This window comes from Canis lupus, chromosome X (assembly GCF_011100685.1).
Source record: "Canis lupus familiaris isolate Mischka breed German Shepherd chromosome X, alternate assembly UU_Cfam_GSD_1.0, whole genome shotgun sequence".
Taxonomy (NCBI): Eukaryota; Metazoa; Chordata; class Mammalia; order Carnivora; family Canidae; genus Canis; species Canis lupus.
The window spans coordinates 112,039,293-112,051,870 of NC_049260.1; the positions used below are offsets into that span (position 1 = coordinate 112,039,293).

General features: G+C 44.0%; 1 protein-coding gene and 1 long non-coding RNA gene across 14 annotated transcripts in view; one reads left to right on the top strand and one right to left on the bottom strand.

Annotated features, from left to right (window-relative positions):
• The window catches only part of LOC102156830, a 136,387-nt gene extending 125,565 nt beyond the window's left edge, over positions 1 to 10,822 (bottom strand). For all 13 annotated transcript variants that reach the window (XR_005386483.1, XR_005386482.1, XR_005386480.1 and 10 more), the window contains exons 1-2: positions 10,630 to 10,822; positions 9,843 to 10,021 (exon numbers count right to left, since the gene is read on the bottom strand). This is a non-coding gene — a long non-coding RNA (uncharacterized LOC102156830). The remainder of the gene's footprint in view (positions 1 to 9,842; positions 10,022 to 10,629) is intronic.
• A 138-nt stretch (positions 10,823 to 10,960) lies between these two features.
• On the top strand, positions 10,961 to 12,375 carry LDOC1 (LDOC1 regulator of NFKB signaling). The gene has a single exon (XM_038588467.1). The coding sequence runs from the start codon at positions 11,108 to 11,110 to the stop codon at positions 11,549 to 11,551; it is 444 nt and encodes a 147-aa protein (XP_038444395.1). The 5' UTR covers positions 10,961 to 11,107; the 3' UTR covers positions 11,552 to 12,375.
• Positions 12,376 to 12,578: the final 203 nt, after the last annotated feature.

The following is a 12,578-nucleotide window of genomic DNA, read 5'->3' on the forward strand; positions in this document are numbered from 1 at the left end:
TTAGAGTTCTATCAATTTTGTTCATCTTTTCAAAGAACCAGCTCTTGGATTCATTATTTTTTCCCATTTTAAAGTCTCTATTTTACTTATTTCTACTCTAATCTTCATTGTTTCTCTCCTTCTACTGACTTTAGGTGTTGTTTGCTTGTTTTCTAGTTCCTTTAGGTATAAAGAGTAGACTGTTTATGAGATTTTTCTTGTTTCTTGGGGCAGGCCTGTATCACTATAAACTTCCCTCTTTAAACTTCACTGCTTTTGCTGTGTCCCACTGATTTTGGACCTTGTGATTCCATTTTCATTTGTCTCAAGGTATTTTATGATTTCCTCTTTGATGTTTAATTGACACATTGGTTGTTTAGTACCATGTTTTTTAGCCTCCACATGTTTGTGGTTTTTTTTCCAGTTTTTTTTCTTTTAATTGATTTTTAGTTTCATACTGGTATCATCAGAAAAGGTGACCTTTTGTTCCATGTTTTCTGGTTATTTTTGTACTTTTTCTGTTTATTTCTTCTTCTCTTGCTCTCTTTCCTTTCGATTTGATGACTTCTCTTAGTGTTATGTTTGGATTCATTTCTCTTTTTTTATGTATCTGTCATAGGCTTTTAGTTTGTGGTTACTATGATGTTCATATACAACACCTGACGTATATAGCAGTCAATTTTAAATTGATAGTCTTTTAAGTTCTAACACTTATCATTTTCTTAAGAGCATCTTTTGATGAGCAATATCTTTTCCATTTTTATGAATCCAATTTATAAGTTTTTTCTTTTATGGATAGAAGCTTCATTCATAGGTTTTGGTTTACTTTAAGTCTATCTCAAGTTAATGGTTATATATGAAATGAAGTAAGATTTGAAGGTCATCTTTCTTTCCCATATGGCTATATAGTTATTCTATAAGGAAAAATCTATAATATCAATTTGCATTCCTAGTTCTGATATCTTTATTTTTGAAAACCATTCTCTACTAAAGGTAATGAGGGTTCCTTGAGAATGGCTGATCCCAGAGCTAGGGCAGGAAAAGTACAAGATGAGCCAGAAAAAAGAAAGTGCTTAAAGAAAAAAGTAAACATGTTAAAGGGACAGAGGGGCCAGATTAAAAGAGTTCCCACTTCAAATCTGGGAAAATTGAGCTCATCAGCATGAATAAAGATAGTAATGGATTATAATCTATTGTATAAAATAAGAATTCAAGGGCCTCTCCTGATAAAAATAAACATATGAATAAAAGAAGATGGAAATTCTCTTTTAAAGTAGAATGTAAACTCATATTAAATATTTCTTTGTAGTACAAAGTAATTAACTTTGGAGTGGGGAAATCTGGCAGAAACTCTAACCAACTGATAAAATTACTATCACCCGTGACAGAACAAAAGGACATCCTGTGCTTTCTGATATGATGTACTAAGAACAACACAGTGACACTTCTGTGATATTCCTGCCAAAAGTGCATAAAATAAATCTAATAATGGAGAAATACTAGCAATTGAGGGACACTTTGTAAAGCTACTAAAAAGCCTGCATTCTTCAAAACTATCAAGGTCATATCACAGAAAGACTGAAGAACTGCTCCAGACTGAAGAAGACTGAAGAGACATGGCAACTAAATGTAATATATGATCCAGGATTGGATGCTAGACCTAAAACTTTCCTTTTGGTGACAACTGAAGAAAATCTTAATGAGGTCAGTGGACTTAAAAAGTAACATTATATCAATCTTAATCTCCTAGATTTTGATAGACTGTGGTTTTGTAGGACAGTGTATTTGTTTATAGCAAACACATGCTGTAATAGTAAGTAAAAGTGAGTCTTCATGTTTTCAAGTTTCAAATGGTTTAGGGAAAACGATTATCTTTCTCACACACACACACTGACTATGAGAGAAAGATAAGCCAAATAGGGTAAAATGTTAATGACTGGTTCACCTGAGAGAAGCATACGTAGGAATTTATAAAAATCTTACCAGTCTTTTATACATTTGAAATAATTTCAAAACAAATTTTAAAACAATGCAAATTAAGAATTAAGGTAGGACCAAGATCTGTAAAGAACTTATCAAACTCAACACCCAAAAAACAAATAATCCATCAAGAAATGGGCAGAAGACATGAACAGACATTTCTCCAAAGAAGAACTACAAATGGCCAACAGACACATGAAAAAATGCTCCATATCACTCAGCATCAGGGAAATAGAAATCAAAACCACAATGAGACTCTACCTCACACTGGTCAGAATGGCTAACATTAACAACTCAGGAGACAACAAGTTTTGGTGAGAATGCAGAGAAAAGGGAATCCCCTTACACGGCTGATGGGAATGCAAACTGGTACAGCCCCTCTGGAAAACAGTACAGAGGTTCCTCAAGAAGTTAAAAATAGAACTACCCTATGACCCAGCAATTGCACTACTAGGTATTTACCCAAAGCATATAAACAGTGATTTGAAGGGGCACCTGCATCCTAATGTTTATAGCAGCAATGTCCACAACAACAGCCAAACTATGGAAAGAGCCCAGATGCTTATCAACAGATGGATGGATAAAGAAGATGTGTGTATATATACAATGGAATATTACTCAGCCATCAAAAAATTAAATCTTACCATTTACAATGATGTGGATGGAGCTAGAGGATATTAGGCTAAATGAAATAATTCAATTAGAAAATGACAATTATCATATGATTTCACTCATATGTGGAATTAAAGAAACAAAGGATCACAGGGGAAGGGAAGGAAAAATAAAATAAGATGAGATCAGAGAGGGAGACAAACCATGAGACTCTTAACTCTAGGAAACAAACTCAGGGTTGTTGGAGAGGAGGTGTGGGGGGGTGGGGTATCTGGGTGATGGGCATTAAGGAGGACACGTGATGTAATGCTAATGAACTCTACCTCTGAAACCAATAATATGTTAATTAATTGAATTTAAATAAAATAAAATTAAAGAATGTAAGAAAAACATTTGCCACTTTAAAACTTACTTTTATATTCATTTTCTCATTTGAGACTCACACCAAGTTCACAAGGGGGCGTTTTTATTTACTTGTTACAAATAAGGAAATTGAGTTTCAGAGTTGCTCAATGGTTTATCTATGATAGGGCATGTCAGATGTAAAACCTGGACCGGGTATTCTCACCCCTAGTCCAGCTTTCTTTTTACAATTCCATGCTACCTCTAAAGATAATGTCTTATGGGGACACCTGGGTGGCTCAGTTGGTTAAGCATCTGACTCTTGATTTCAGCTCAGGTCATGATCTCAGGGTTGTGAGATGGAGCCCTGCATTGGGCTCTGCATTGGGCATGGAGCCTGCTTAACATTCTCTCTCTTCTTCTCATTCTGCCCCACCCCTTCTCCTCACATTATGTTTTTCTTATCTCTTCTAGAACTTCATTTCCTCATCTGTGACTGACTGGCTTTCATGAGCAGGTCACTCTGTAGATCCTTCTCTCATTTAACAACAAAATAGCACTTAGAATGAGCAACTAGCACTGTTCCCTCCAACTCGGAACTTCTGTGATTCCATCCCCATTTTGCACAAACACTGGGATACTTGTGGGAGCCAGTCTGAGATTTGAGAAAGACATGGGATTACTCTTATACAGCACACACCTCCTCTTACCTAGGGAGGATTTTTACTCAATGAGTCCATTTTCCATATTGAGAGAACTAGGCACTGAGTGGACAAGAGAAGCCAAGGAGGCTGAAGGAGGAGAGCAGGAAAGCTTAGGGACCCTGAGAGGGTAGGGTGCTGGAACTCAGCTAAGGGCCAACCATAGATGCTCCTAGAGCTGAGAGAAATCCTGTTTCCCTCTCTCAGATGGCCCTAGGACTGCTGGCCTCTCCCAGGAGGGCCACCATGGTAGCACAGTGATGAAGGAGGGATTCTGATAGTACAGTTGTCTCTTTACTCTGAGAGGACATTATATATCCACAATCCAAATGTAGCATGAATTCTCCCAAGATTGAGAGAGAAAACTGAGATGTTACAAGGTAGCCCTCAGAATGTTATCATGTTTACTTCTTTCCCTAAAAAAAGCTTGTCTGTCTCATATTATGAGAACAGCATGTTTTGAACTAAGAGAAAGCAAGATCAACAGGAAACCCCTTTTTATTCTTCCAACTACTTCTTATTCAAGAATAAACATTTTAATTTAAATTTTATCATTAAATTTATAGATACTTGGATAAAATAAGAGAGGTAAAGTAACTATACATTCAATTTAAAATGCAGGTAATATAGTCATTGCAAGATAATAAATTACAAGTCTGCAGTGAAAAATAATATGCAATCTGTATATAGCACTTCGCAATTTGCCAAATACTTTTACATTTTATCATGATCTTCACTGCAATCTTATGATTTAGATCTTATTATTGTACAAATTTATTAAAAAGGAGACCCAGGCTCAGAAGAATTGACTTGCTCAAGTCACATAGTAAACAAGAATATGACGATTTGAACCCAAATTTCAAAAATTCTTTTCTTTTTCTGCTGCTGCCCTGAAATGCGCTTCACTCCTTTTATGTAGCATGTATATCCCTTAGATAAAACACGGTCAGTTTTGATTTTATTTTTGCCATGCTGTGACCCTGCCAGTTCTCATTACAAGTAGCATCATTGGTAGAAGAGGGCAGCAACATGCATATGTCCACCTGGATACAGCCACTCACACAATGACACATATATCACATGCAGTCTCCTTAGAGTTTCCCACTAGGGAGGATTATTTTGGACGTCTCTCAGTTGTACACACAGGATTTTAATCTATGGAGATGATGGAGAGGCCAATGCCACTGAAATAAGATTTTTATGACTTATATTTCCAAAGAAGAGGGGGCATACCATGCTATGCAGGGCCATGTGGGGACACATAAGGTTTTAGCCAGGAGGCAGAGAGGAGTTAAGGGGAAGACACAGGCCAGAGCCCTTACTAGAGTTCTCCCAAGAAAGGCTGGATGAGGCAGGTTCAAGTTTAGAATTAGCTAGCTTAAATAATTCTAGTGGATTTGGGGGCACAGGGGCTGTCTCTAATTGTCTAGTCCCTGGCTCTGGGTTGATTCAGGACAGTGGCGATACTGGCTTGGTGTGTGGGACTGCATGAAAGGAGATGGTTTCAAGGTAAGGACTTGGACCTCAGGGCAGATGTAAACAACTCTGGCAGCTAGTTTGGCCCTGTAATTAATTAATACCAAGTAGACATATACAGAATCTAAGAAAAGAGAACAGGACTATAGATTCAGAATATCCTATCGGTTCTTTTGATACACAGTTCATGCTTTTATCTTCAGCATATCCTGAGTGTCTCCATGTTTCCATCTCCCCTGCCATGGAACAAACTATCCCAAACCTCTGTGGTTTAAAGCAGCTGCCATTTTGTCTGTTCATGATTCTGTCAATTGGTAATTCATGTGGTTTTAGAATTCATGAGAGTGCTTTGGCTCTCTAGGCAGGCAGCTGGAGTCGTTCACTCAGCTGCACTGTGGTGCTGGCTCTGCTGGGCTAACTGACCTGTTTGTCTGCAGCCCTGCTGCTTCTCCACGTGGCCTCTCTTCCCCCACGGGGGTAGCTTGGGCTTCCTCACAGCATGGTGTTCTCAGGGTACTTAGACTTCTTATATGGTGGCTGGCTCCAAGGAGGGAACATTCCAAGTGGCCAAAGGCAAAATCTTCAGGTCCGTAAGGCCTTGCCTCATAAGTTATAAGTCACTTCCATCACATTAATTTGTCAAATCAAGTCGCAAGGTCAGCCCAGATGAAAGAGGCAAAGGAAATTGTTTTTCCTCCTTGATAGGCTAAGTGGCAAAGAATCTGTGGTCATCTTCAGTTCACCACACCTATTCTTCCTCTGAAAAATTTAATCTTAATGAAGTAAGCAGCCAATTTGAAAGAGAGGCCTATTCTACACTTAAAATCAGAGAAGGACAAACATTATATGGTCTCATTCATTTGGGGAATATAAAAAATAGTGAAAGGGAATAAAGGGGAAAGGAGAAAAAATGAGTGGGGAATATTAGAAAGGGAAACAGAACCTGAAAGACCCCTAACTCTGGGAAATGAACTAGGGGTGGTGGAAGGGGAGGTGGGTGGGGGGTGGGGGTGACTGGGTGATGGGTACTTGACGGGATGAGCACTGGTTGTTATTCTATATGTTGGCAAATTGAACACCAATACAAAATAAATTTATAAAAAAAATAAAATAAAACAAGTAAACACAAATTGACAGGATGCGCTCCGATATATCTGACAACAGATTTATCATGATGCCAGATACTTTTTAAAATGTATGACAGTGCCAGGAACAAGCCAAGTGTATGAGTTTTTGTATGTTCAAGGTGCCTGATTATATCAAAATAATTAGGAATGAGAAAAAAGGAGAATAAAAATCTCGTGCAATATACTGAAGGAAACAGAATCTAGATTATGGCAAAATGGAAATATATGCACAAATAATACAAATTACTCAGTAATAAAACATTAACTTACAGGAATCATTCAGTTATTGATATCTGAGCTTCCGGTTCTGTGTGTTTCAGACCGTCAGTGTATTTGGCACTATCATTCTCCTGCATTGTGCATTGTCTGAGAAACTGAACAAAGTTGGGTATCTTTAGTTCTGAGGTGGGAGTGTGCCTAAGAAATTCAGGTGGGGTATTACGCGATCATGAAGAAGACAGATCTGTGTATCGTATCTGGGTCTCCTGACATGTATCTTGAGAACTCAAGGTGATATGTTTGACACATTTGTTGCCAGAACAACGTGTATTTTGATTCTGTGAAGCCCTTTTATCTATCTGGAACGAAACAGACTGAATTTTGAATTTTCTTTTTTTTTTTAAGATTTGGTTTATTCGAGAGAGAGAGAGAGATAGAGATAGAGAGACAGAGAGAGAGAGAGGTAGAGACACAGGCAGAGGGACAGAGGGAGAAGCAGGCTCCACGCAGGGAGCCTGACGTGGGACTCGATCCCGGGTCTCCAGGATCACACCCTGGGCTGAAGGCGGCGCTAAACTGCTGAGTCACCTGGGCTGCCCAGAATTTTGAATTTTCAAGTGAGATTTTGTAGAGAGAAGGAGAGGTACTACTAAAGTTTCCTTTTTATTTTAACAAACCAGTAATATCAAATTTCTTTTAACCATAAGAATGAATTACTTTAGTATTTAAATAAACACATAAAAATGTTTTAGGACGTTTTGTAAGCTGGAGAGGGTGAAGCTAAACCTCCTCACTCCTCTCTCATAGCCATTTTGATGTGCTTACTGTAAAAAATAGCCCAAGGTACACCTGGTTAAGACAAAGGAGGGGAGAGGTCTATGGGCAGAAGCCTGGATCTTAGTGGCACCAAACTGACCCTCAAGCAAATATCCCCTCCAAAACTTCTTTCTGCACCTGGCTGCATAGTCAAGTGCTAAGCTGGTTTACCCAATCTGTGCACAATCCCTCTGGAGGGTGAAGAACCAAGGGAATTTTACAAGTCTGGCTGCTGGTTTATACCAGGGCAGGGTTTAAAGCTTGGAAGGTGGTGGAAGAGATAAGCACCAGAGCTCACTCCCTTGCCCTTGGGCCGATGCTCCTGCTAAATACTGGGGTCTGAACCTCTTCAGGATGTTCTGAGCCAGAGCTGTCCTGATTACGTTTCTGAGCCTGAGATAAGGCACACAGTAAGGTACTTTGCTCTGCCCCCAGCATGTCCACACAGTTGAAAAGGTACATTCAAGGGTCACTTGAGAGGAGAAAGGGAGTAAAGAGAATGACATGGGGCCCTAAGCAAGGTGAATGGAGAAGGAAGTGCTAGCAGGCCTTAGCATTGGCAGGAGAGCATCATGAACATTATGAGTCTATACATTTTGGTTATTTATACTACTCACCTCTTCCCAGGTGTTTCCCCCTAGGTCACTGATGAACCACCTGTCTCTCCTCCCTCCCTCCAAGTTGAGAAACACTTCCCCAAGTCACTGTTCAGCTCTGTGATCACTTCTGGTCAGGGCATTTCTTGTTTTCAAGGAACTCAGAGCCCCATCAGATGTGCTATTCATGGTTGCCTCCTCTGTTTTTCTTCTAGAGTCCCTCCGTCACAGGGTTATGAGGAAGAGGACTGGGGCAGCACGAACCTAATTATCTCTGGGTCCCCACCAGACGTGCCTCATTCCCAGAAGTCCAGTGTTTAACACTCATTCAGTGGAAGGGCATACGTGTCAGAGAGCAGCTGAGACTGTGGTACTGTGCCACCAATGTGCTGCTCTCCTGGGTCTCAGCCTCCCTAGAGTGCTTTTCCTTGCGTATGGTCGTTGTTCAAGGGTCACTGAGGCAGCTCATATCAATCACTAGACCCAGTGCCTGCCACAGAATGTTTGCTACTGGGAATAGAACCCTGGGCATCTCTTCTTGTCATTAGGGTCTGGACATGGAAAGTGGAACTGGACACTCACTGCTGCCCTGCAGGTCCACCCTCCACTCCAAGCCATGAATGTGTAAAATGGCTAGAAACTGTCTCTGATATTTCCTGTCCCTTCATTCCATCCACTGAACACTGATAGGATTGCTGACTATATACTCTGAGATGCTGAAGATGAAAAGATGACTGAGAGAGGGTCTCTGCTTGGCCCCCAGCGGCTTCTGATCTAGTAGGGGAGCTCCTATCACAGGAGAGTCCAAGGCTCATAGTCCCTCCTACATGCTCTCTTCTCTGTCTATTCTCTCAGTAGTATGATGTCCCCCTCTTCCTACCTTGCCCTGTTTCTCTCCCCACAGCCTCTCACCTCCACGGATGCCCATTCTACTGTAAAAATATTAAATAGGGTATTTAAAAAATTATTTTGCCATTTTTATTATGCCAGTCATCATTTCACTGTTTCATGATCAGAGATTGAACATTTTGGATGATTTGAAGAGTATTTTGAACACTTTGTGCAGCCACCACTTCTATTTTTCATCTCGATATCTGCACCCTGAGATTCTTTCACCCACCGAACATTTCCGGATCTTCCACTCTGGGCCAGTTTTCTAGGCATTCAGGATAGAGCAGCTAACACAGCAAAGTCTTTGGTCACAAAGACATTCTAAAGTGGAGGCTGACTGATGATCAAAGTGCTATAAGATATGTTGGCTGCTAGTATGATAAATACTATGTAGGGAAATGAGGCAGGGTTAGGGATTAGAGATTACTGGTAGAGAGTGGGGTGCTCTGATAGATGAGGTGGTCAGGAAAGTCTTCTCTCAAACAGTGGGAGAAGGAGTCGGGCAGCTAACTGGGGAGAGTGCCTCGCAAGGCAGAGAAGACAGAAAATGCAAACATCCTGAGGCCAGAGCTACTTGATAATGTGGGGAGAATAAGCAAGAAGAATACTGTGATTAGAGCAGAACAGGAAATGGGAATAGGCACAGGAGATGAGGCAGGGCTTTGCAGGCCACAGCCAAGACTTTGCTTTTATTTTTATTTTTATTTTATTTTTATTTCAAGTGAGAGTGGAAAACTGTTGGGATGATTTTGAGCAGGGGAGTAAAAAGTTCTCACTTTTGTTCAAAAGGATTCCTGTGCCTACTCTCTGGAGAGAGTGGGCACTGAGAAATATGAGCCACTGCCCTGAGACATGAGTCACTCGTTCCCTGGCCATATCCACAGGGGAATCTGTTCCAAGATCCCCAGCAGATGCCTGAAACTGAGGATAGTCTTGAATTATATATAGACTATATTTTTTCCTATACGTACTTGATACAATTTAAATAAGTTAGGCACACTAAGACATTACTAGCTCATGTGATAAAATAGAATGTTTGTAACACATAACTATTATGCAAGTTTCAAAATATCTCTTAAAGTATCTTACTGTCCTGTACTCACCCTTCTTGTGATGACGTGAGATGATAGAATGCGTAGTGATCCGACGCCAGGCTACTGGTTGATCTTCTGGTGCCAGGTCAGAAGGAGGGTCAGCTGATTCCGGATCAAACCACCCTTGGCACGGGTGACTGAAAGCACCGGAGAGCAAAACCGTGGATCAGGAGGGACTCCTGTGTGTACTGCAGGAAGAGAAGAGTGAAAGCTAAGCAGTTGCAGCAGTCTGGGTGGGATAAGGAAGGCTGGATCAGGGTGGTATAGTGGGAGAAGTGACTGATCTGGGGATATATTTTAAAAGCAGAGCCAACAAAATTTCAGCTCTAGGGTCCTGGACTCAACGATTTAAATAATCCAGTTCAAAGTAGAAAGCCCAAAGCATTTAAAAACACAAGTGTTCATTGTTAAGCAACAAACAACATGCGACCGAGGGCCAAGGGGCATTAACAGGACATGAAACAGAGGGTCAAAGAGAGGCGAGAGCCTGCAAATCGTTCTCCAGTGGTGCTTTTGCAGAAGTTTTTATACTTGACTGTTTAGAAAAAAATACTTTTTAAAAAAGGATGTAGGTATACAATATTGTTTCCCAACTAAAGAAAAAAAAACCCCATTTAGATATTGTTTTGTTTTCAAAGAGGAGCCCCAAGGAAGGGTCTTTCGCAACTCCGAAAGGATGCGTGGCTCCCGCGGGGCAGGCCGCAGCGCCAGCAGTTCCCTGGGTGAGTGGGATTTCAATAAGCGAGGACGTGTGTCACCGAAACGCGCAGGTGGAATCTCGTAGCCACAGACCCACCAAGGAGCCCCGCACTGTGTGAGTCGGCTGAGTCCGAGCGTGACCGATCCTTTAAAGTTGAGCAGGTTGGCCCTCTCTGAGCTGGCTTTTGGCGGTCCCGGGGCGCACATCCGGGGCTCTAGCGCGGGAGCCTGCCCTTCCCGGGCGCCGGCCTCGGGAACTCCGGCCGCGGGCCCCCGGCTCCCGCCCGCCCCCTCCCTTGGACCGAGCCCCCGGCCCCGCCCCCGGCCCGCCGGCCCCGCCCCGGCCCCGCCCCCTCGCGGCGCCGGCAGCGCCCTGACCACGCCCCCCGACCCGGGCCGCGCCGGCGCGCCGGCCGCCCGAGTGGCTGTGCGGGCGGAGCTTGCGCAGCAGCCGGACCCCAGCGCGCACCGCCCTCCGCCCCTGGCCACCGTGCGCCTCGGCGGACACGCACTTCCTGCGAGGCCTCCGTGCGCACCTGAGCCGAGCCCAGCCCTGCGCTTGCAAGCCGTTCGCCATGGTGGACGAGCTGGTGCTGCTGCTGCACGCGCTCCTGATGCGGCACCGCGCCCTGAGCATCGAGAACAGCCAGCTCATGGAACAGCTGCGGCTGCTGGTGTGCGAGAGGGCCACCCTGCTGCGCCAGGTACGTCCGCCGAGCTGCCCGGTGCCCTTCCCCGAAACGTTTAGCGGCGAGAGCTCCCGGCTCCCCGAGTTTATCGTGCAGACGGCGTCTTACATGCTCGTCAACGAGAACCGATTCTGCAACGACGCCATGAAGGTGGCATTCCTAATCAGCCTGCTCACCGGGGAAGCCGAGGAGTGGGTGGTGCCCTACATTGAGATGGATAGCCCCATCCTAGGTGATTACCGGGCCTTCCTCGATGAGATGAAACAGTGTTTTGGCTGGGATGACGACGAAGAAGACGACGACGACGACGACGAGGAAGATGATTACTAGGCCGGGAGACCCTCGGGCCCAGGGGGGAGGGCCCTGCACGCCGCCATCCTCTCCCCCGCCTCTCCTGCCCGGCCCGGAGCCGCCCAGCGCCCTTCCGCCCTCCCATCCCCTTCCCTACCCCCAGCTCTCCGGTTCTCTCCGTCATCCCCCTGTAGTGCTTGCCTTTGTTCCGGTTACCTGCTGCTGGGGCCTCGCTCGGAAGCGCGCCGCCACCCACTCTGGCCAGCCCCGGGGCCCTCCCCTGCTGATTTGGACTGTGTCCTGAGCCCCAGCTATAGGGCAGGCCCCTGTTACAAACTGGTCAGACCACGCACAGCCCTGCCCTGCCGACTGCAAGGCCTCCATCTGCCCAGAGACCTACGCTGCCACTTCACCACCGTCCACCACATTCCAGCGACAGAACACAGCCTTTGAAAATAAGGACCAACCTAGAAGATGCCTGAGTTGGCTCTATGTCCTTGGACATTGATTTGGACAGCTCACCAGCCCCTGAAGGGGCCAGTCTTTCAACCTGGTTAGTTCCCTGCCTACTCCCAGGGTCCTCCCCTTCCCCACCAGATTGCTGCAGGGGCCTAGTGCGCCTGGCAGCCAAATTGTTGACATTTCTTTTCTCCTATGCACCAGTTTTGCACAGCTGTCCTTTTTCTTTCCAAACTGCAGCAGTCCCAACAGATGTGTGCATTTGGACAGAAATACTAAAAACAAAACAAACAAACAAAAACAGGCACTCAGCCCAGCTCCTCAATACCACCTGGAAAAAAGCATTTACGTTCTTTTCAATAAATATCAAGCACTACAAAAATAAAGAAAGGAGTGTCTTTTAATGGTTAAGTGCTATCATTGGCCTCTTCCAATCTCACTCTGACTCCCGTTATGCCCCCTGAGGTCAGGGAACTTAGTTCAGTCCCAGTATTCGCCACTGTCATCTCTAGGCTACAGAGGACAACTACCACAGGGTTTTCTAGGAATTCTGGTACTCTCCTCACCAAGGCATTTCTTAAAGCCCTGGCAAAAGGAGTGAGTGTCC

Bases quoted from the DNA above. Each gene is read 5' to 3' on its own strand.
- LDOC1 (XM_038588467.1), top strand. From the start codon at position 11,108: ATGGTGGACGAGCTGGTGCTGCTGCTGCACGCGCTCCTGATGCGGCAC.